The 24,295-nt window shown below is 36.6% G+C and overlaps 1 protein-coding gene across 5 annotated transcripts in view; it reads left to right on the forward strand.

Annotated features, from left to right (window-relative positions):
- Positions 1-24,295, forward strand: part of LOC140691293 (AT-rich interactive domain-containing protein 4B-like) — a 91,655-nt gene that overhangs the window by 9,535 nt on the left and 57,825 nt on the right. For 2 of the 5 annotated variants that reach the window (XM_072954566.1, XM_072954564.1), the window contains exons 3-6: positions 8,345-8,455; positions 11,163-11,227; positions 15,464-15,555; positions 23,874-23,938. In XM_072954566.1, the coding sequence (XP_072810667.1) occupies positions 8,345-8,455; positions 11,163-11,227; positions 15,464-15,555; positions 23,874-23,938 (333 nt within the window). Of the gene's footprint in view, positions 1-4,602; positions 4,693-5,434; positions 5,557-8,344; positions 8,456-11,162; positions 11,229-15,463; positions 15,556-23,873; positions 23,986-24,295 lie in introns of those variants that run through there. The other 3 variants (XR_012066894.1, XR_012066895.1, XR_012066893.1) reach the window with 3 other exon arrangements.

The following is a 24,295-nucleotide window of genomic DNA, read 5'->3' on the forward strand; positions in this document are numbered from 1 at the left end:
CTTTTTCTGATTTATTAAAAAATAGCAATTTCATATGATTTAATTTCATATTTGCTGAGTATTTACCCAGGACCTGTCAGTCTTCTAAAAAGACTACTTAATTTAATTGAAAACTTGCAGTCACCCTACAAGATCCATCTACAGAAAGGAAACCAAAGATCAAAGTGGTGGGGTGACATACTTCAAGACAGAAAGTTGCTAAGTAAATTAATAGCCATTTCTCTGGTTCCAAAGCCAGAGACTTTTCAAATTTGCCAGGGTCTTAAACTGTATGTTGGGAAGTTCATGTGGACAGCAGCCACTCTGAAATTGTATGACAGATAGGAAGTGGCTTGCATCCAGAAAGCTGGTGACCAAGGCCCAAACCCAAGCCCAAGGGATTTGCTTCTTCATTGTTCTCTCTGCTTCTGCTCCCTACCATCCAGCTGTCTTTACCCTCATCTCCTCGTCATTCTCTGTCCCATCCACCCCTCTTCTCTCACTCCTTCCTACCTGCATTGCTCTTTCTGCAGTCATGAAGATATAGGTACGTAAAGGTTGGTGCAGCACAAGTCGAACTATATAGCGGTTAGTGACCACTGTATACAATGACATTTAAGATATGGAGGAATACTCAGGCTTTATTAAGTAAAAAATAAAAATTTACAACGAAGTAAGAGTGGTTGATCAAACTATCTGCATCTATCTGGTAGTATTTTGCCAGGGGAAAGTGTCTGGAATGGTATGCTAATAGTCATCGCTCAGAAGAATGATGCTTTTGCTAATCTGATTTTTTCCCTAAGTTTTCTGTTATTATTTTTATTAGTCGTAGAACAAAAGTGTAATAGATTTTTAAGTCATCTAAAAAACCTAGTTGATGGGGAGTTTTAAGGATTATTACTGGTCTTGGCAATTAAGCAGACTCATAGAAAATGTTTTCTAGATGTATGCTAAGGACTCAGCTTGTGACATTTCAAAATGTCCTGCTTATCACTGCTCCTGATTCATGCCAGTGGCTATCACTAACATGCCAAGGTAGAGACAAACCGTAACAATGCCCGTTTATGGTTTTCCCTTGTAATTCTGATTTTTGAACTGGCTGTACACTAGGCTCCTCTAATTTCCAAATTATTAAAGTTTAAATAATATAAATGAGCATAGTATGTTCTGCCAGTGGTGTTACATTAAAGCAGATTCATTTGAATAAGGTTTGGATCTCACTAATAAGATAACAAATAAGATTAACCTCTTCTGAGGGCAGAATGAATTGGCTGCCTTTGTGTTACATGAGGAAAATGCCTTTGCTGCTTTGGTACATGGAATAATGTCTTAAATACAGTAGACACTTAAATGTCCCTCCAAATATATTTCTCTTTTAACTTCTTTGCTGATGATGAACATCTTAGTTAGAATGTCTTTCCTCAGTTATTTAAATGTTCAGGAATATGCAGACACCCCTCTGTTAATATCTGTCAATATGTAGGTATCTCTCTGGTTAATAGATGTGGGTCAAAAATTTACTTATGAATAATTTGTGATTCTATCTCTTAAAGTAATTTAAATTTTAGAAAGACTATTAGGAAATATCGGTAGCATCTAGAGAAGATTTTTATGTTTGGAGGGGAGGGTTGATTTTTTTTTTAATTTTTATTGAAGTATAGCTGATTTACAATGTTGTGTTAGTTTCAGGTGTACAGCAAGTGATTCAGGTACAATATGTATATGTTCTTTTTCAGATTCTTTCCTGTTACAGGCTATTAAAAGATATTAAATATAATTCTGTGTGCTGTACAATAGGACCTTGTGATTTTTTTTAATATGCAAGAACTTTTACAATCTTGTTAGAAAAAATGAGTAACTCAGAAAGACAGATAATGAACATGTGTGAACAATTCATAGAAAAAGATATGCAAATGCCCAATAAGTATATACTACTTTAAAAAAGAATTTATTTTCATATAATTTCAAATTTACAGTATTTATTTTCATATAATTTCAAATTTATAGTACAAATAATTCATATAATATATATATATATATTATATATATGTGTGTGTGTGTGTACATGTAGATGGGCCTGTTCTCATTATCTTTGCACTTTTTGAGAGCAAGCTGCAGACATGGTGGCCTGTCACCCTAAATACTCCAGAGTGTAATTCCCAACAAAAAGGGCACTCTTCTACCTGTCCTGCATTCAACCCTCTGAATCAGGAAGTCAGCATTATTCTCAGACCCCTTTCAAATTTTACCAACTCTCCTAATAATGTGTCTCCTTTTTTTTTTCCTGGTCCATGTTTAATCTATGAATACAATTGCATTTGCTTATGATGTCTCTTCAGACTGCTTCAATCTGAAACTCTTTCCCAGTTTTCCATATTTTTCAAATCCTTTAAAGTCTTAAGGAATGCACATCTTACATTCTATAAATCTGCCTAATTTTTCTCATTGTCAGAGTCACCATTGGCAGGTGTACTACAGAAAGGATGCTCTTTTGTTCTCAGTACATCACATCATTCCACCTCTGATAACTGAGTAGTGTTCCAGGAATATGCCATTATCCTGTTCTTCAACCTTCAGTCATCCACTTAGCATCTATTTATAACTCTGTGAAATTGGTGGCCGAAAGATGACTCTGTTTCCATCACTCCTGCTGCATCTATTGACATTTTACTGTAAGGGAGAGCTTTCCTCTGTCCATTTTCTGCATTTATTTATTTATTCATCATTCTTTCATTCATTTGTCAATATAGACTCATGGATGCCAGTTTTATTGAATAGATTGTAATTTGTTATTATCATTAATTTTAGAGCTGAAGTATAATTTGCTTACCGTGGAATGCACACATCTTAAGTCATTCAGTGTTGACATATACATACATGCCTAATGGGATAACAGGACAGCCGATACTGATTATGATACACAAATTTCCCCCCATTTGGCTGGTAGGAGCCCCTTCAGTGTGGCTCCTGTGTCCCTTTAAAATGTCCCCATCATTCACTGAGCATTTCCTTACTTTCTGGTACAAGATTTTTTTTAGATTCTTCTTGTACTTTCCCTGCTCAACTTTGAAATTAGTCATTTCTCTAAGGATCTCTGGTTACTTTTAATATAGTATGAGTTTTAGAAATAAAGATACAGGCCATTGGTGCACTTTTTGTCACTGGGCTGTCAGTTGTTCTTAGGCCTTCTTGGTGGACATAGGAAACTATGTGATGTATATGTATGCACATACAAATACATATGCATATACACATATGCACCTGTAACTGCTTGTTCATTTTGCTGTGTTTGTGTGTGTGCGTGTAATACAACCATGAATTTATATTTCTAATTCCAGTCCAGTACCCTAAACTTCAGTTTAACCTTTCTCCTTCCTTCCTTTTAAATTTCTCAGTGAGAAACACTGCCCCAGCTATCCTTAGGACATTGATTTATTTGATCATTCAGTTTACTTATTTAGTCGCTAAAATGTTTCTTCCAGCTGTGTACCTGATTTCCTCCTTCTCAGCTCCAACCCGGGCTCAGCCACAAGACTCGCTGTGCTTCCACCTGCCCCCCTCATAGCCTTGTATACCCAGCATGTGTCTCTTACCTCCTGTCCCCAGTTCTGACCCCTCACTACCCCGTGTCCTTAGAGCCACATGAAGAGGAGAGGAAATGGCTCCAGAGAAGATTTTAAAGTTAGATTGCACAGTTTTATTTCCTCAGTCTACTCATTTTTTAGTATGTCTCAAGAACTCATGCATTTTAATTTTAAACTTAGTTTTAAAATGATACATCCTTTTATATATGGGTGTGAGTGTTTTTCATTTATTCATTTGTTAGAATTATTTTCATTATTGTTTTATTGCCTCTTTGAGATTGTTATGTACAAAAAGGTTGTTTTCTTAAATTTATTGTCACACTGTGTGTTTAAATATATTTATTTATTGAGGGTTTTAGTATCAAATTTGATACTCTTTTGTTTTCTGGTTCTCCTTGGCTGCATTGGCACTGCCTTAGTAACCAATTTGAATGCTTACTCTTTCTAAAAACCTACCTCATAAAATGTCATCTAGTATGTTTTGCTTTTTTAAAAATAGATCTTGAATAACTGAATATTTCCTAGGCAGTGTTGACATTAGCCATTTGGAGAACTGATTCAACTACTGTCTTTCTAAAACTTATTTTACGTACTTGGTGTAGCCCAAGTCACATTAGGTATTACTGTTGATTTGTTTGGGTGCTTATGCTACGTATTTCCATGGCATTTTGGCTTCTTGAAGGATTATTATCCACCAATAGCTAATTTAAAAATTGCTTGTGCTTTTTAGTGTCCCCATGGAATTCAGTGGTTTTCAGGTGCCAGTTCAGGCATTTGGTAGATTGACTAGAAAAATAATTGTTTAAGCCGTGCCGGGATAACTGTGAGGTGGCTGTTGCCTCGACAACTGGAATGCTGTTCTGTTTGCTAAACGAAGGAATGAAAATTTAGTAGTTTGATTCCCCTTTTGGCATGGAGGTGCTATCTAAAAGCATTTTGTTTTAGCCTCTGAGATGGCCTATATTTTTTACCACAGAGAAGCAGAACAAAAAGAAAGTAGGAGTTTTTTTTCTGGTGATATACAGCTAACAGAGCTGGTGTTGACCAGGACAGAATCTTGGTTAACCTGCTGACACAGTTCTTTGGGTGAACCTTTGTGTTGGGTCAGAGCACAGTAGCCTCAGAATAGGTATGTTGTCTGGTTGTCTTTATGCGACACGAAAGGGCTGTGGTGGACTTGATGGAGAGCCCCCATGGATGGTTAACCTTTCTCGCTGCTAGAATTCAACACGATTACTTTTTTTCTGGTAAGGGGGATATTTTAAACACTACCCCCTATATTTATAATTATACTTTCAACTGTTCTAGTTATATGGAGTCTCTCTTGTATAGGATTACAAATGTTTTAAACTCACAACCATACCCCAGATAATTAAGTAATAATAATAGCCTTTATTTGGTATTGTATGCTGGGTCCTGTTCTAAGCATTTTACATGTAGCATTTCATTCTTCATCGCTGTGATATAGTCACTATTTGTTACATCCAGAGGTAAGGTCTTTTGGCTACTAAGTGGTAGATTTGAACCTAAGCATCTAATTCAAGAGCCTGTGCTCTTAATTACTGTGTTACACTGACCCTTATTAATAAAATCATTCCATATGCATGGAAGAATGTAGAAAAGTGTTAATAAGAAAATTCAGAATAGCCCATAATCCCAGTCACAATAGATTGTAGCACTTTTTGTTGTTCTGGTGAAGTAATACAATATCTAGGGTTTCCTTGAAAATAATCTGAGTTTGGGAGGAATGGGTAGGTGTATAGATGAGGCAAAATTGTCTGAGGTGATAATTGTGGGAGCCAGGTTATAAGTCTATGAGGCATTTATTATACATTCTATCATTTTTATATGTTTGAAATGTTCCTTAGTAGACGTTTTAAAAAGCAAAGAATACATGCCAATTGTAAAACAAACAAGCAAAAAACAAACAAACAAAAAAAAGGAACCTTTTAAAGAAAATCAGGAAGATTTACTTTGACTAAAATATTTTCATGTAAGTACTCTATTCCAGTGCCTTTCTCATCGGTTAATCCCTCTTTAACAGCTGTTCTTATTTTTAATATGTGTGAATGTATAACATAATATAGATATCTTTGATAAAGGTGAGAGAAATGGTTTATTTTCACCTTGTATGTACTTATGATGAGCAGTCATTTAAAATGAGGTTTTTGGGGGAGGGTATAGCTCAAGTGATGCTTAGCATGCACGAGGTCCTGGGTTCAATCCCTAGTACCTCTAAAAAATAAAACAAAACCCTAATCCCCCCCCACCAAAAATACAATGAGATTTTGCCTCTCCCATTTTAAGAAGAAAAAAAGGAAGCATGTCAAATCTGAATTTGCATTGGCTTAATGTCTTGTTTGCCCACGCTGAGTGTTTCATCATATTAATAGTAACTGTGAATGGCTGCACACTCTGGGCTTCATGACGGAGTACTTTCTAAGGTGACCCTATTTTCCTGATGTGGAAACTGAAGGTTCAGCAGCCTCCGATGGCTCACTGGTTAGCACACGGAGGAGGGCTGGGATGAGGACCCTGTCATTCTGCTCTGAAAGCCTGTGCTTTTGGTCCCACGTTGTGCTAGTGACAGAGTGAGCATCATGGTCTGCCAGAACTATGCGCAAGTCTGACTGTGTAGGTTGTGAGTTTTGTTTGTTTCTCTCTAGAAATTCGCACACTTTGGGGCATAGTTTCAGTTCCAGATGACTGTGTCTCATTCTGACAAGCTGAGTAACCCCAATTCTTTGACATAGGCTTGTTAAACAGATGTATACAGAATTCATTATTATATTCATCTAGTGATGAGACTTTAGGAACACAAAAGTAACTAACTATTCTTTGTTCAAAATTTTCTGTAATAAAAATAAAGAGCTTACTGCTTCTGAAATATTTGTTTGTTACATGCAACTATTAAATGATCTCTTATTCTCTTCTACATTTCACAATTTTGGGTTCCTCATTAGTTTTATTTAACTGTACTATTTGTCTACAAAAATAAATTTTTAGTGGCTAATAAAACAGGAAGTGTTCATGGGAGAGCTTGAAAGTTGTGGAGAGTAATGAGCCTTGCGGCCCTGAAGGGTGCCACACCCTTTGGGCTTTTCTAGCAATAACATACAATATCAGTTGAACCACAAAGTGAATTGATATCTTATTGAAAATTTCCTAAACTTTCTGAGTGAAGTATTGTGAATCCCTTTCGTATTCTTGCTAAAATAAAGCTACTAGCTTGTCTGAAATTTAATCAAAATTTTGACCAAGGGAAAATGGTATTTTAAGAAGGCTAGGCATGATGTTGAAATGCATTTATGAACTTAAAGTACGTGCAGGAACAGTACAGAGCTATCAAATTGTAGTTAATGATACCAACAAATTTGAAAGGTAGCATTGCAGATATGATTATCATTCTATGAGGATACACCTCTGTTATGGCATAAATAAATTGAAATACAGGCACTTTCCTAAGTAGATTTTAAAAAGTATATACTTGATGCATTTTGAGTTCTTTTTTTTAAATACTTCTCATGAAGTGCATAGAACAAGAGGCCAGGGGGCCACTAGAGGCCGGCCTGATGCTGGTGGCCACAGCACCCCTGTGGTTTGTGGTGCCTCCCCACCTTTAAAATGGTTATTAAAGTTATTTGATAGACTTATGGTTGCTTTCGTTAGAGCATTAGAGTATCTTTTTCTGAGGGAGGGTCTTTCTCTTCTGTCTGTATTAGCCGGAACTATTAAGGGTGAATTTACTTTCAGATTGAAATGAAATGAATGTTTTCATTATTTATTGCTGAATAGCAGCATTTTTCAGCCTATGCGGTACAGAATTTCTGCAGGATGTTAATAGGAAAAAAAAAGGTTCTTTGGACAAATAGATTGGGAAATGATGAGGCAGAGTGGGAATTCATTCAATAAACTGATTTTCCCAAACTTGCAAATCCTTTTCTCTCTGATGGAACCATCTTGGGATGTTAGTATTTCTTGTAAAACACTTTGGGAAAAGTTACTTACATAATCTTTCTTTGGCTATGAAATTGTTTAATATATATAGACCTCCATAGAAATACAGATCCTGTGCAGAAAATCACCTGATTATAAAAAGAGCAGCTACACTAGGACTGTTAAGAATTAAATCCCAAGTGAGGAAACTTAATATTTATTATAGATAGGAAATAAAGAGTGAACCCATGCCAAAGCATTGGAGACATTGTGGCTCATTTTTACTTGAGACTTTTTAGATTGAATTTCTTCATCTAGTTTTCACCAGTAGTTTGAGTACACAGAGTCTCCTCTCAGCCCCTTGCATGCTCGTCTGCCATAGAATTGCCTAGACAGGGATATAACAGAGCCATTCTGAATTTGGGTGGCTGGCAAGAGATAGCCTGAATATAGGAACTTTCTCAGACTGAGCTTTAAGAATCTGCCTTCTCTTTCAGTGGTCGTTTTGGACAAAAATATTTGAATGAATGGGTAGATGGAGGGGTGGGTGGAATGATATACTTGTGTTTGAGCTAATTCACATCATGGACCCTATGTATTTTATAGAGAGAAAAAGGATGCCTTTATGTTTTATGTGATGTACATTTTAGTACATTTACACAGGCTTTAGGATACATGCTTACTTATTTTTAAGTTGAAATATTTGATGGATTGTTCCTGTTAACAAATACATCCATCTATTACAACTTTTATAACTACAGTAGGATTGGGTTCTCCATTCTAAGGTCCGATTGTGGGGAAGAATTGGAGAGTTAAAATCTAATTATATTTGTTTGCATTTTTAGGCCCTTCATGAGCCTCCCTATTTGACAGTGGGCACTGATGTGAGTGTGAAATACAGAGGAGCCTTTTGTGAAGCCAAGATCAAGACAGCAAAAAGACTTGCCAAAGTCAAGGTACAGTATACGTAGATTTTATAAATTATATGGTTAGTATTTGATAATTAAACTTTTATTTGGTGAGTGTATTTAAGAATATTTTTCCTGCAAGATGAATTTAGTTTCTAGGAGTGATGATTGTAAAAATACCCGAAAACAAAGCATTCTTTGTGATTTTAAAGTATTGCAGTTAGAATGAAATTAGATGATCCCAGCTGGTATTTTCAATGCTGTTTCACCACAGACTTGTTATTGTTTGTATCATTAGCCTTTTAGAGCTGGAAAGGAACTTAGAAGTCATATGGTTTAATTTCTTAATTTTATTGTAAGAAAAATGAGGTTCATAAAGGGTTAGTGATTTCCCCAGGGCCATTATTAGAATTTAGTGGCAGAATGGAAATGACCATAGCACTTCAGTTCTAAGACACCCCTGCCCCCACAGGTTTAACCATGAGATTGGGATGTGATTTATAACTGATGATCGTGGATCTAGTTGTGGATTCCTTACCCTTTACTTTTCTTGAAAAATCTTTCTAAAAATCTGTGCTTTGTCTCAGATAATGCACAAAAAGAAATGTATTTGTTTACATTTTAGTAAACTTTCAGTGTTGAAAAATATGAGATAAGAGATTCCAAGGTAGATCTTTATTCTTTTGTTAATCATTTATTGACTGGCAAACTGTGCAGGTTACTCTCTTAGATGGGAAGGAGGATGGGGATATGAGAATAATCTGATGTCTGTTTCCAAGGGATTTATATTCCAGATTAGCAGATGCCCTGTAAAACATTGGTTTGAACACCAGGAGTTAAACAGGCCTTGGAGGTGATGTACTTCCCGGGGAGAGTATCAGCGCCTCCTTGGAGCTTTTCCACATGTTGTACACCTAGGTTCCTTCCTTACATGTGGATATGTTGAAGAAAACTGCCTGGGTGATTCTCCCTTACACAGAGCCATTGTGATCAGGCCTTTAAATTAACTGTAAGCCTGTGGGATGCCGGTCCCGGTGCCCCACCCTGCCATCAGTTTGCACGTGCTTGGTGCCTGTGTGCACGTTTGTGATTTGACCATCTTCCAGTGCTCTTGTAGTGGCATTTCCTGTTCTGACTTCACACGCTGCTGTTCTCTGAGCACTTGTTTTTTGCCATGACTATCTTAGAGATGAAGAGAAAGCTTTTTTTTCATCAGTTTTCTCACTCTTCTAGACAGAGCTACTGCTCACACGTGTAACATCTTTGTGTGAATTAGACAAAACCCCTCCCTTCCGGTAGAGACCTTCCTCAGCAGAGCTCGGCCTGTAGGTGAGCACTTCGGTGTGGGTGAGGAAAGGTGCTCCACGTGGGCTGAAGCGGCGCTGCACCAGGCCCCGTGCTGCGTTAGATCTGGGCCCTGACTGGTAATTGCAGCTCAAGGTCTCTGGGTAATGAGTGAACCAGCTGAATGGCAGGTAGCAACTCTGCTGTTTCTTGTTGTCAGTAAAAGGATGAGAACTGTTAGTTTCTACTGCTTCTGCTGATAGTGCCAACCAGGACCTTGTGCCTTATAAATATTGACTGTCTGAAATTTGTTGTTAGTATTTGTGGCTGCCCTGAAAATCTGCTTGTAATTCAAAGCTAATGATTTTCTCAACAAGTATCGTAATATATTTCTGTGCCAGTTTAATTTATTTATGATTCAAAGTTAGTAAATTTTTCAGCAATGTGTTGATACACTTCTTCCCCATCAGTTTTCCCTTATTGAGCATTTACTGCGTGCTAAGCACTATGTCATGTGTTGAAACTCTAGTATTTACATCTTGTCTTCATCCTTAAGTGGCTTAAGTCTAAGTGAAAGATGCAGACATCTAAACACATAATTTAAATAAAGTGTTACAGTGCCATTGTATGAAACAGAAATGCCCGTGATGCTGTGAGTATAGGATCTGTCCTTTCATACGTGGTTTGTGAGTCTGTTACCTAAATTAATGACTATGCACATCAAATAAGACCATGTTAATGGTTCAGTCCCTGTAAGAACTCCTGCTTTGTATAGGGAAAACAATCTTTTCTGTACTGAACACAGGAAGCTGTTATGTGTTTTTAACTAACTAATTAAATATTTAAACTTATCCCTTTATTTTTACTTCATGTCTTGTATTCCGTTCTCTGATTTCTGTAGTAATACAGAGTTCTGGATCTAGATGGCCTGAGTTTCAGTCTCAGCTCCACCATGTCCTAGTTCTGTGATCCTGCGCCAGTCACTTAACCTTTCCATCCCTCAGTTTTCTTATCAACATTATGGGAATAATTACACCTACCTAATAAGGGTGTTGTGAAGATTATATATTTATGCCTGAGCCTGATTCTAGGCTCTCTGAGTGAGGGCTACTGTTGCTTGTTGTTGAGCTGGGGCTTCACAAAATAGTGGAGTACCTCATATAACAGCCTAAGATTGCCACCTCTTTTTCCCTCATTTTTTTTTTTAGGAAAAGAAATTATACAGTTAAACTAATAACTAACAGTATTGCATAAAATATGATATGTGAAACATCCAAGTAAGTTAGTCTGGGAATTTTTCTGTTTAAATAATAAAATTTTCAGTTAATCTACTTAGGGATTGAGATTTTGTATAAACTAGGCAGCTGTTTGTTTAGATTACTTGTAATAAAAATGGATTCATGCATTGATAAGCTTGTGTTGCTTGATTTTTTTTTCTTTTTTGTTGGCTAATAAACTTTATAATCTCTAGGTAACATTTAGGCATGATTCTTCAATAGTGGAAGTTCAGGATGACCACATAAATGGCCCACTAAAGGTAATTCATTTATTTATTCCCTGTTAATTCTAATGCTTCAATGGGAAACAATAATTGTACTTGGTCTTTTAAAAATTAATTGATTACTTTGTTACTGAGTTGATAAATACATAATTCTCTGTAAATAGACTAATAGAAAAGAGTAGACATGGTGTTCAGTAAAACCTGATATCCTACCTGTGCTCAGAAATGAAATGAACATCAAGGAAGCATTGATTGCTGTCTATTTACTCACCTGTCTTGGTCTCAACATGTTTCACATACTCAAATGATGGAATTTCCAGAATTATAGGTGATGAATTGGGGATCAAGTGACGTAAGTTCAATGATGATATGAAAAGTGAGAAGACAAAAAAATATAAAAAATCTCAGGCCTTTTAGTTCTTTAAAGCAGCTACTGGCATATGAAATTGTTTCAGGGTTGTCAGCGAGTTGTACGTGATGAACAAGGTCATACATATGGAGTTTTATTTCTTTGCATCCGTTTCTCTTCATTGGCCAATGAAGTTCACGCTGCTTTAGTTCCCACTAGGGAGCAGGCTGAAGGGAATGTGTGGGTAGCTGCTGTGTGCTCTTTGGCCATTTTTTTAGTTTTAATTATTAAAATTTATTTTTTAAATTGAAGTACAGTCAGTTTCTGGTGTACAGCACGGTGTCTCTGTCATGCGTATACATACATGTATTTGTTTTCATATTCCCTTTGGCCGTTTTGAGTGTCTGAAATGGACGTTGACCTAGCTGAGTGAATTTTAAGAAATGCTAACAAAACTGAAGAAGCATTTGCAGATGCATGAAATATCTTGTCCAAATGAAGCTGTACTTTGTAAAGAATAGATGTGTGTATCTGCTGGTTTGTGGTTGATTTAAAAACTTAATTGGAGCCCCAGGGCATTAGTACCTTGCATAAGTAGTAGGTACTGTGGGGGCCTAAAATTTGTAAGTTTTTGAAATTGCTCCATGTAAAAATATTTTCTGCCCTTCTGTTTTGTAGGTGCCATCTTACATGCACATGTACGTCACTTGTGGGGACAAAAAGACAAAAACACGCATGTGTATAATTGGACATTAGCCACCATTCATTTTGCACTTAGTATGTGCTAGGACTGTACTGAGTCCTCCACACATACTGTTTTGTGTAATCTTCATAACATCTCCTTATGGAAGAGGAAACTGAAGGGAGGTGGGAGATAAAGTTATCTGGCCAAGGTTTTAGAGCCAGTAATGACAACCAAAATTCTGGTAGATTCACAGCCTGTAATTAAACATAGTGCCCTCTGGATGATCAGAACACATACCTCTTCATGCCTTTTTTGTGTGTTTGCCTAATAATAACACCATCACAGCTTTTCAGTGCCTGACTACCCTGTTCACCTGGCACAGGCCAGCTGGTAGAAACTACAGAAAATGTTCAGTGTTGCAAGGGACAGGAAAGACAGTTACTTTGTATCATCAAGCCATCTTCCTCTCCTGCTACTCCAGCCTCTTTGTGGCATAGTTGATTTATTTTGCTTGTTTGGTTTTTCTTATTTTATTAAAATTTTTTTTGTGATTAAGGCTTAACACCATTTGGATTTTGACATAGGCAAGTATATTAAATTTTGGTCTCAACATTGTTAACATATTTCTCTTGTCTGTAGACTTTTTTGGTATGTAGATTTTTCAGTTAACTTTTTTTTGTTGACTGTATGTAGATTTTTGATTGTTCCCTAGTACATTCTGTAGCCTTCTGTCAACTGATAGAAAGTATCAGCATTTGGATAAAATATTTCTGTTAAAGGAAATAAGCCTCCAAGACTGATCTGATCTCAATATGTTTTCAGTGAGGTCACAGGAAAATACTACTAGACCACATGAATATTAAATAAAAAAATTAAACCATGTATTTATTGACTGTAGTCATTTAGTGAAAGTTCTAGAATTTCATATCCTCTTGTGGGCATTGTGCTGACAGTCTCTTTGAACAATTTTGTTTCTGTTATCATTATAAAGACCATATACATTTTCTTTTATTTTTATTGATGTATAATTGGCCTATAGCATTATTATTAGTTTCAGGTGTACAACATGATTCAGTATTTGTGTACATTGCAGAAGGATCACCCCATTACATCTAGTTAACATCCATCACCGTACATGGTTGAAAAATTTTTTTTCTAATGATAAGGACTTTTAAGATTTACCGTCTTAGCAACTCTTTAAATATGCAATATAATATTACTGACTGTAGTCACCATGCTGTACATTATATCCCCGTGACTTTTTATTTTATAACTGGAAGTTTGTACCTTTTGACCCCCTCCATCCATTTTGTCCACCCCCACTTTCTTTCCCCTCTGGCAACCACCAGTCTGTTCTCTGTATCTGTAACCTTGATATTTTTGGTTTTGTTTTGTTTTTTCCTCATTTTTCAGACTCCACATGTAAGTGATATCGTATAGTACTTGTCTTTCTCTGTCTGACTTATTTCACTCAGCACAATGCACTCAGGGTCTATGTTGTTGCAAATGGCAAGGTTTCATTCTTTTCTGTGGCTGAATTATACACACACAGGCATCTTTGTTCATCTGTCATTGGATGCTTAGATTGTTTTCATATCTTGACTATTGTACCTAACGCTGCAGCAAACATGGGGGTGCACAGATCTTTACAAATTAGTATTTTCAGTTCCTTTGCGTAACTACCAAGCAGTGGAATTGCTGGATCATATACTAGTTCTATTTTTAATTTTTCAGGGCCCCCCATTCTGTTTTCCATAGTGGCTATACCAATTTAAACTTACACCAGCAGTGCACAAGGCTTTCCTTTTTTCCACATTCCAGCCAACACTTTCTTGTCTTTTTGATAAGCCATTTTAATATGTGTTAGGAGATATCTTATTGTGGGTTTGATGTACATTTCCCTGATGATTAGTGATGTTGAGCATCCTTTCAGATACCGGTCTGCCATCTATATGTCTTTTCTTCTTTGGAAAAATGTTTATTCAGGTCTTCTGCCCATTTTTTAATTAGGTTGTTTATTTTATTCATACTGAGTTGAGTGAGCTGTTTATATATTCTGGATAGTAACTCCCATCAGTTATATCATTTGCAAATATTTTCTCATTCGGTAAGTTGTCTTTTCATTTTGTTGATAACTTTTCTTTGTTGTGAAAAAGCTTTTACGTTTAATTAGGTCCCATTTGTTTATTTTTGCTTTGTTTCCTTTGCCTTAGGAGACAGAGCCAAAGAATATTGCTAAGAGTGATGTCAAAGAGTGTACATTTTCTTCTAGGAGCTTTATGGTGCCCAGTCTTATATTTAGTCCATTTGGAGGTTATTTTTGTAAATAATGTGAGAACCTCTGTCCATTTTTCACTTGGACTGTTTTTTTCCTTTAACACTGTTGCATTGCATGAGTTCTTTTTATATTTTGGTTTTTGACCCCTTGTCAGATACATGGTTTGCTGATGAATTTTCTCCCATTCAGTAGGTTGCCTTTTCAAATTGTTGATGATTTTCTTTGCCGTGCAGAAGTGTTAAGAGTTTGATATAGTTATAAAGACCATATGAATGTAATCATCAGCATTTTCTTGATCAGATGAAACTATTTTAAATGATTGTCATTAATGGTACAGTTTAACTCTTTTTTTTAAAACATTTTTTATTGAGTTATAGTCATTTTACAATGTTGTGTCAAATTCCAGTGCAGAGCACAATTTTTCAGTTACACATGAACATACATATATTCATTGTCACATTTTTTTTCATTGTGAGCTACCACCAGATCTTGTATATATTTCCCTGTGCTCTACAGTGTAATCTTGTTTATCTATTCTACCTTTTGAAATCCCAGTCTGTTCCTTCCCACTCCCTGGTACAGTTTAACTCTTAAGGAGACCCCAAAATTAATTCTTATATTTTCCTACTCTTCCCCAGCCTCCTTGAAAAAGAAGTGGTGATATGGTTCAGACAGTAAATTTCACAGGCAGGGTTCCTCAGACCCCCAAGAATTCCCAAGGCCCTTTCAGGGACATAATACTGGAAAAACTATTTTCATAATAATACTTAGATGTTATTTAACTTTTTCATTAATGGTACAAAAACAGTGTTAAGTAAAACTGCTGGCACATTAACACAAATCAGATCAGTTATTTTATTCTTAACCCACTATGTACCCAATTAGTGGGGAAAAAAGACACTTTTGGTTTGTTCATTTATCTTCTAAAAGTTTTTCTAACTTTTTTTTTTATTACTTTGGGTTGGAGCTATTGTGAAAGTGAAGAATCTTGACGGTGCCTATCAGGAAGCTGTAATCAATAAATTAACAGATGCGAGTTGGTACACTGTAGGTAAGGAAATAAATCTTTTAAAAGTATATTTCAATGATAATACAAATAAGGCAGATTTTTATTCATTTACTTCCATAATTGTCATAGATGTTCTTACTGTTAATGGTTTATATCTTCCCATATCTTTAAAACATTTATTTTATAAATACATACATAATAGAATTTGAAATTAGTTTATATATTATACTGTTGGATTTCTAGCTTTTTTTGCTTCAGAGTATATCCTAGAGAAGACCTTTGTGTATTTAAGTAGTGTTAAGAATATTCATGTTGTTGTGCAATAGATCAATTTTTTAATTGTAATATGTTTCATAATATTTGATGTAACATAGTTTATTTTCTATTACCAATGGTGTTGCCAGTTTCCTTAAATATATGCTGGGTTGAATGTCTTTGGTTCATACACATTATTACAGTATTTCCATAGTGTGTACATTGACAACTAGGCATAGATTGAAGGGAAATGTAGTTTTTAAAACTTTAGTAGGTAATGAAAACTCTTTCCTAAAAGATTGTATTAATTTACACTCTTGTGAACAGTGTATGAGTGTACTTGTTTTCCCAATCCTTGTCAAATTTGATGTGAGTAGTATTTTAAAATTTTTCCCTATTTGGACAGAAAATAGTATCTCACTTTTGAGTAATCATGAGATGGAGCATATTTTCATAACTTTAATGAAAGGAGCATTTGTTCATTTGTATTTTCTCTCTTTTTAAGTTTTTTTATTTTTTAAATTTTTATTGAAGTACAGTTGATTTACAGTGATGTCTCAGTTTCAGATGTACAGCAAACTGATACAGTTATACATATATATTATAATATATATGCATCTTAAGATCCTTTTCCATTATAGGTTATTGCAAGATGTTGAATATATTTCCCTGTGCTACATGCTAGGTCCTTGTTTTTTATCTATTTTATATATAGTAGTGCATATATGTTAATCCTGAACTCCTGAGTTACTGCCCCCCCTTCCCCTGTGGTAACTGTACTTTATTTTCTATGTCTGTGAGTCTATTTCTAGTTTGTAAATAAGTTCATTTATATCATATTTTTTCTAGATTCCACGTGTAAATAATATCCTGACACTTGTATATCTCTGTCTGACTTACATTACTTAGAATGACCATTTCCAGGTCCATTCATGTTGCTGCAAATGGCATCATTTTGTTCTTTTTAATGGCAGAATAGCATTCCATTGTGCATATATACCACATCTTCTTCATTCAGTCATTTGTCGAAGGACATTTAGGTTGCTTCCATGTCTTGGCTGTTGTAAATAGTGCTGCTATGAACATTTGGGTACATGTGTCTTTTTGGGTTAGTTGTTTACTACTCATATATGCTCAGGAGTGGGATTGCTGGATCATTTATTACCTCTTACCATATGGTAACACTAAGGAACTTCCATACTGTTTTCCATGGTGGCTGCTTAAATTTACATTCCGAACAACAGTGTAAGAGGGTCTCTTTTTCCGTACTCTCTCCAGTGTTTATTATTTGTAGATTTTTAATGATGGCCATTCTGACTGGTGTGAGGTGAAACCTCATTGTAGTTTTGATTTGCATTTCTCTAATAGTTAATAATAGTTATATTGAGCATCATTTTATGTGCCTGTTGGCCTTCTGTATGTCTTTGGAGAAATGTTTTTTAGGACTTATGCTCATCTTTTGACTGAGTTGTTTGTTTATTTTTCTCTTTTTGATATTAAAATGTATGAGCTAATTTGTATATTTGGCAAATTAAGCCCTTGTCACTCTCCTCATTTGCAAATATTTTCTCCCATTCTGTAGGTTGTCTTTTTGTATTGCTTATGGTTTCCTTTGCTGTGCAAAAGTTTTTAAGTTTAATTAAAATCTCATTTGCCTGTTTCTAATTTTTATTTCCATTACTCTAGAGACAGATTGAAAACAATACTGCTGTGATTTATGTCAGAGTGTCTGCCTCTGTTTCTATCTAGGAGTTTTAGAGTATCTGGTTTTACATTTAGATCTTTAGCCATTTTGAGTTTATTTTTGTACACGGTGCCAAACAATGTCCTAATTTCATTCTCTTACATGTAGCTGTCAAGTTTTCCAAGCACCACTTATTGAAGAGACTGCCTTATCTCCAATTGTGCAACTTCCTTTGTTGTAGATTAATTGACCCATAAGTGCGTGGGTTTATTTCTGGGTTTTTATGCTGTTCCATTGAGCTGTCTGTCTGTTTTTTGGCCAGTGCCACACTGTTTTGATTATTCTAGCTTTGTAGTATAGTGTGAAGTCAGGGAGCGTGATTCCCCCAGCTCCATTCTTCTTTCTCAAGATTATTTTTGCAATTCGAGTCTTTTGTTTTTCCATTCAAATTGAAATTTTTTTTTCCTCCACTTCTGTGAAAATTGCCAGTGGTAATTTGATAGGGAATGCATCGAATCTGCAGATTGCCTTGGATAGTGTGGTCATTTTAACAATATTGATTCCTCCTGGTCAAGAACTCGGTATTTCTTTCCATCAGTTTCTCTCATCAGTGTCTTACAGTTTCAGAGTGTCTATCTTTTGCTTCCCTAGGTAGGGTTATTTCTATTTTATCTTTTTTGATGAGATGTTAAATGGGATTCTTCCCTTAATTTCTTCTTCTGATATATTCTGGCAACATATTTCTCTATATTGTCTGTATCCTGCAACTTTACCGGATTTATTAAGGAGCTCTGGAAGTTTGCTGGTAACATCTTTAGGATTTCCTACGTATAGGATCATGTCATCTGCAAAAGTGATAATTTTAATTCTTTTCCAATTTGGATCCCTCTTACTTCCTTTTCTTCTTTGATTACTGAGGCGAGGACTTCCAAAACTGTGTTGAATAAAAGTGGCAAGAGTGGGTATCCTTGTCTTGTGTCACACACTGTTTGGTTTGCAGATACTGAAACACCTTTGCATCCCAGGAATAAATCCCACTCACAGGATTTTAACGTATCAGGGAGCTGGTTTGCTAGTCTTTTGCTGAGGATTTTTGTATGTATATTCATAAGTGGTATTGGCCGACAATTTTCTTTTTTGTGATATCTTTGTCCGGTTTTGGTATGAGGATGATGGTGGCCTCATAGAGTGAGTTTAGATGTGCTCCTTCCTCTGCAGTTCTTTGGGATAGTTTTAGAAGGGTAGGCATTAACACTTCTATAAATGCTTGGTAGAATTCTCTTGAGAAGCCATCTGGTCCTGGGTTTGTTTGTTGGGAGTTTTTAAATTACTGATTCAATTTCAGGACTGGTCATTTGTCTGTTGATATTTTGTTTCCTTGTTCAGTCTTGGGAGATTATACCTTTCTAAGAATTTGTCCATTTCTCCTAGGTTGTCCATTTCATTGGCGTATAGTTGTTCATAGTAGCTAGCGTCTTGCGATCCTTTGTATTTCTGTGGTGTCAGCTGTAACATCTGCGTTTTCACTTTTGATTTTATAGATTTGAGCCCTCTCCCTGTTTTTCTTGATGAGTCTGGCTAAAGGTTTATCAGTTCTTTTTTGTCTTTTGAAAGAACCAGCTTTTAGTGTCATTCGTCTTTTCTTTATTTTTTTTAAGTCTCTTTCATTTCTTTCTCCTCAGACGTTTATGACATTTTTCTTTCCCCTAACTTTGGGTTTTGTTTTGTCTTCTTTCTCTAATTGCTTTAGGTTATATGGTTAGGTTGTTTATTTGATATATTTCTTCTTTCCTGATGTAGACTTGTATCACTATAAACTTCCCTCTTACATCAGCTTTTGGTGTATCTCATAAGTTTTGGATTGTCGTGTTTTTATTTTGATTTGTCTTCGGGTAGTTTTAAATCTTTTCCTTTGATTCCTTCAGTGATCCACTGGTTGTTTAGTAGCATGTTGTTTAGCCTCACATATTTGTATTTTTGCATTTTTCCCCCTTGTAGTTGATTTCTAATCTCATAGCACTGTGGTCAGAAACGATGCTTGATATAATTTCAGATTTCTTAAATTTGCCTAGGCTTGCTTTCTGGCCCAGGGTGTGATCTATGCTGTAGAATGTTCCATGTCACTTGAAAGAATGTTTATTCTGCTGCTTTTGGAATTGAATGCTCTGCAAATAGCAGTTAAGCCCCGAATGTATGATTTATGGCTTGTGTTTCCTTACTGACTTTCTGTCTGGGTGACCTCTTGGTGTGAATGGGGTGTTAATGTCCCCCCTATATATTGTGTTATTGTCAACTTCTCCCTTTCTGTCTGTTAACATTTGCCTTTTGTATTGAGGTGCACCTATGTTGGGTGCATAGATACCAACAATTGTTACATCTTTTTCTTGGATTGAGCCTTGATCATTATGTGGTGTCCTTCTTTGTCTCTTATAACAATCTTTAAAGTGCGTTTGGCCTGATGTAAATATTGCTCTTCCAGCTTTCTTTAGGTTTCCATCTGCATGAAATACCTTTTTCCTCCCTCTCACTTTCAGTGTGTATGACTCTAGCCCTGAAGTGAGTCTCCTATTGACAACATATGGACAGGTCTTGTTTTTGTATCCATTCAGCCAGTCTGTATCTTTCGGCTGGAGCATTCAGTCTGTTTATGTTGAAGGTAATTATTGATAGGTGTATTCTTATTGCATTCTTATGCCATTTTGTTAATTTGTTTTGAATTTGTTTTTAAGGTCTTGCTTCCTTTTTCTGTTCTGTTTTGTGATCTGATGACTATCTTTAGTGAACATTTGCATTCTCCCTTCTATGTGTATATGTGTTACGTATTTTTGGTTTGCGGTTAGCGTGAGTTCTTGGTAGAGCAGTGTGTGTATAGACAAATGATTGCTTTAAGTTGCTGCCCTCTTAAATTCAAATGCAGTTTAAATGCCCTGCATTTGTACTTTCCTCCCCTCATGATTACTGTTTTTGATCTCATATTTTACATTTAATTATTTGTGTATCCCTTTAACTGCTTACTGTGGATATCGATGATTTTACTACTTTTGTCTTTTAACCTCCTTTTTAGTTTGTGTGTGCATGATTTCCTATGTTGTCTGTATGTTTGCCTTACCAGTGAGCTTTTCCATTTCATAGTTGTCTTGTTTTTAGTTGTGGCCTTTTTTTTGCCTATGGGAGTTCCTGTAGCATTTGTTAGGGCTAGATGCAGGTTTAGGGTTAGGTTGAGGGTTAGGGCTAGGTGCTGGGTTAGGGCTAGGTTCAGAGATACTGCTTGGTGCAGGTTTAGTCTGTTTGCAGGGTTATGGCTATGTTCAAGGTTAGGGCTTTGAGCAGGGTTAGGGCTAGGTTGAGTGTTAGGGCTAGGTTGAGGGTGAGGGCTAGGTTCAGGGTTACGGATTGTTTCAATGTTCATGCTAGTTTGAGGTTTGCTTAGAGCTTGTTTGAGGGTTAGAACTAGGTTCAAGTTTAGGGGTAGGTTCAGGGCTAGGTGCAGGTTTAGGGCTTTGTGATGTTTTAGGGCTTGTTTCATTTCAGGTTTAGTATGATTTTCAGGGTTCATGCTTAGTGCAGTGTTAGGGCTAGTGCTTGTTCTAGCGTCAGTGTTAGGGGTAGGTTCAGGGTGAGGGCTTGGTGTAGGTTTAGTACTAGTTGCAGGGTTAGGGCTATGTTGAAGGTTACGGCTAAGTGCAGTGATATGGCTAGGAGCTGGTTTAGCGCTAGGTGCAGGGTTAGGGCTATGATTAAAATTAGAGATAGTTGAGGGTGAAGGCTAGGAGCAGACTGAAGTCTAGGTTATGGGTAAGGGCTAGTTTCAGGGATAGGTTTACGTTCAGTTTCTGGGCCATGTTCAGGTTCAGGGCAAGGTGCAGATTGATGGCTACGTCCATGATTAGGTGTAGTTGCAGGGCTGGTGCTAAGTTCAGGGGTAGGTTTAAGTGCAGTGTTAGGGCAAGTTTTAAGGTGAGGTTAGGTGTAGGGTTATGGCTAGTTGTACGGTTAGGTCTAGATTCTTTGTTAGGGCTAGGTGAAGGTTTAGGGCTAGGTTCACATTTAGGGCTAGGTTCACATTTAAGGCTAGGTTCAGGTTTAGGGCTAGTTTCAATGTGAGGGCTGTGTGCAGGATTAGGGCTTGTTTCAGGTTTATGGCTAAGTTGAGGATAAGACTTTGTTTCAGGTTTAGGTCTAGATTCAGGGTTGGGTCTAGTTTCAGGGTTAGAGTTAGATTCGGGTGAGGGCTCGGTTCAAGGTTACGGCTACTTTCCGTGTACCGACAAGGTTCAGGGCTAGGGCTCTGTTCGGGTTAGTGCTAGGTTCATGTTCAGGGCTTGGTGCACGGTTGCGGCTAGGTTCAGGGTTACGGCTAGGTTGAGGGTAGGGCGAGGAGCAGGGGTATTGCTATGGGAAGGTTTAGGGCTATGTTCAGGGTTAGGGCTAGTTCCACGGTTAGGGTTAGGTTCAGGATTAGGGCTATGATCAGACGTAGGGTTATTTTCAGTTTGGGCTAGGTCCATTGTCAGGGCTAAGTGCAAGTTTAGGGCTAAGTGGAAGGTTCAGAATAGATGCGCTGTTACGGCTAGATTCAGGGATAGGGAGAGGTGCAGGTTAGGGCTACGTTAAGGATTAGGGCTAGGTGCAGTGTTATGTCTATATCACAGTAGGGCTAGGTTCAGACTTAAGGCTAGGTTCAGTGTTCTAGGTCCACAGGTAGGGCTGTATTTAGTTTTAAGGCTAGGTTTGAAATTAGGGCTCTATTCAGGTACACGGCAAGTTTTAGTGTTAGGCCCAGGTGCATTGTTACCCAGTCGGTGTCTGGGTGGTGTGGCATTGGGGGTGAGAATTCTACTGTGCAGTCCTCGGCCAAGGGGTGGACAAGCCCTACCGTCTCACGGCCCGGCCTCGGATGGTGGTGCTCGGCCCCTCTCGGTGGCATTGGCCGTGTTTCGTAGTATGGGAGCCCCATCCCCAAGTGTTCCCGCTACCGGTGGGAGGGGCAGGGGCGTATGTGCGTACGCGTACACGCACGCGCAAAGCACAGGAGCCCGTCCTACACTGTTGGTGGGAATGTAGTTTGCTGCTGCCATTATGGAAAACAGTATGGAGATTCCTCAAAAAACTAAACATAGACTTACCCTGTGATCCAGCAATCCCACTCAGCATATATCCAGAGGGAACTCTGATTTGAAAAGATATGTCCACCCCAATGTTCATAGCAGCACTATATACAATAGCTAAGACATGGAAACAACTTAAATGTCCATCAACAGATGACTAGTAAAAGAAGCTGTGATGTATTTGTACGATGGAATACTACTCAGCCATAAAATAATAAAATAATGCAATTTGCAATATCAGTAATACATAATGATGTAAGCAGAAATGTAATGATGTAAGCAGAAAAAGAAAGAAAAATACCATGTGATATCATTCATATGTGGAATCTAAAAAAAGAAAAAAGACACAAATGAACTTATTCACAAAACAGAAACAGACTTACAGACATAGATGACAAACTTATGGTTACTGGGGGATAGGAGGTGGAAAGGGATAAATTGGGAGTTTATGCTTTGGAAATATTAACTACTATATATAAAATAGATAAACAGGTTTCTTCTGTACAGCACAGGGAACTATATTCAATATCTTGTAATCTATAATGAAAAAAATATAAAAATGAATATATGTATTTATATGTATGACTGGCACATTATGCTATACACCAGAAATTGACACAGTGTAAACTGACTATACTTAAATAAAATTAATTAATTAATTAAAAGGTGATACCAATAAAAGTACATGTATAAAAACTATTAAGCTTTTTGAAGTATAGTTGCTTTACAATATTATATTAGTTTTAGATATACAGTATAGTGATTCAGTATTTTTATAGATTATACTCTGTTAAAAATTATTACAAGATAATGGTTATAATTCCAAGTGCTATACAGTATATCATTGTTTGTATCTTTCAGTTCCGTACCCCTGTGTTGCCCCTCCCCCTTCCCTCTCTCCACAGGTAATCTCTAAGATATCAGTTTTTTTTAATGTAAGGAAAAGTTTGTTTACGTCTAAGAATGGCAGACATTTAGAAGAGTGGTAATGCCTGTTCTTGGAAAGGTGTGGAGGTGATAGTTACACTTGTTGAGGAAACTTGGTTAAACCTTTTAGAGCTTTATTGTAGTGACATGGCAAGATGCTCAAATATATTGTAAAGGGTAAGAAAAAATTCCAAAGCATTGTAGGATGTACACTGGAAAAATTTATGTGAGACTGTGACTAACAGTTCACATTGATTTTCTCTGAATGGAATTGCGGAGTCACTTTTGTATGTCGCACGTTGCTATAATTTATCATTAAAATATATTACCTTCGTAATTAGAAAGAAAACATTTTTAAAAGGCAATTTTACAATTTCTCTTTACAGGAGATTACATGCTTGATACAAAGCCAAAAGAAATGCCAGAAATTCAACGTTTAAACTATGAGCAGGTAATTGACACAATTTTTGTTATATTAAAATACGTAATTTTAACTTATGGATGTATTCTCTGATCCCTATCAGTGGCTTTTCAGGTATATTCTTTGATTTCTTTATTTTGAACACAATTCCAAAAATGTAAAAAACATCCTTTTTTTAAATGAGGATAAGGAATTTTTATTATTTTTTAAATGTGATGATGTATGGTGGTTTTATTATTTTTAAAGTCCTATCATCTAGAGATGTGTACTGAAGTATTTATGGATGATATAAATATGTCTGGGCTTTGCTTCAAAATAATACAGACGAGGGGGAAGTGGGTGGGGGTAAGGGTGAGGCGAGCTTAGCCAGGGGTGGGTGGGGCACAT

The sequence above is a fragment of the Vicugna pacos genome, chromosome 34, assembly GCF_048564905.1.
Source record: "Vicugna pacos chromosome 34, VicPac4, whole genome shotgun sequence".
Classification (NCBI taxonomy): Eukaryota; Metazoa; Chordata; class Mammalia; order Artiodactyla; family Camelidae; genus Vicugna; species Vicugna pacos.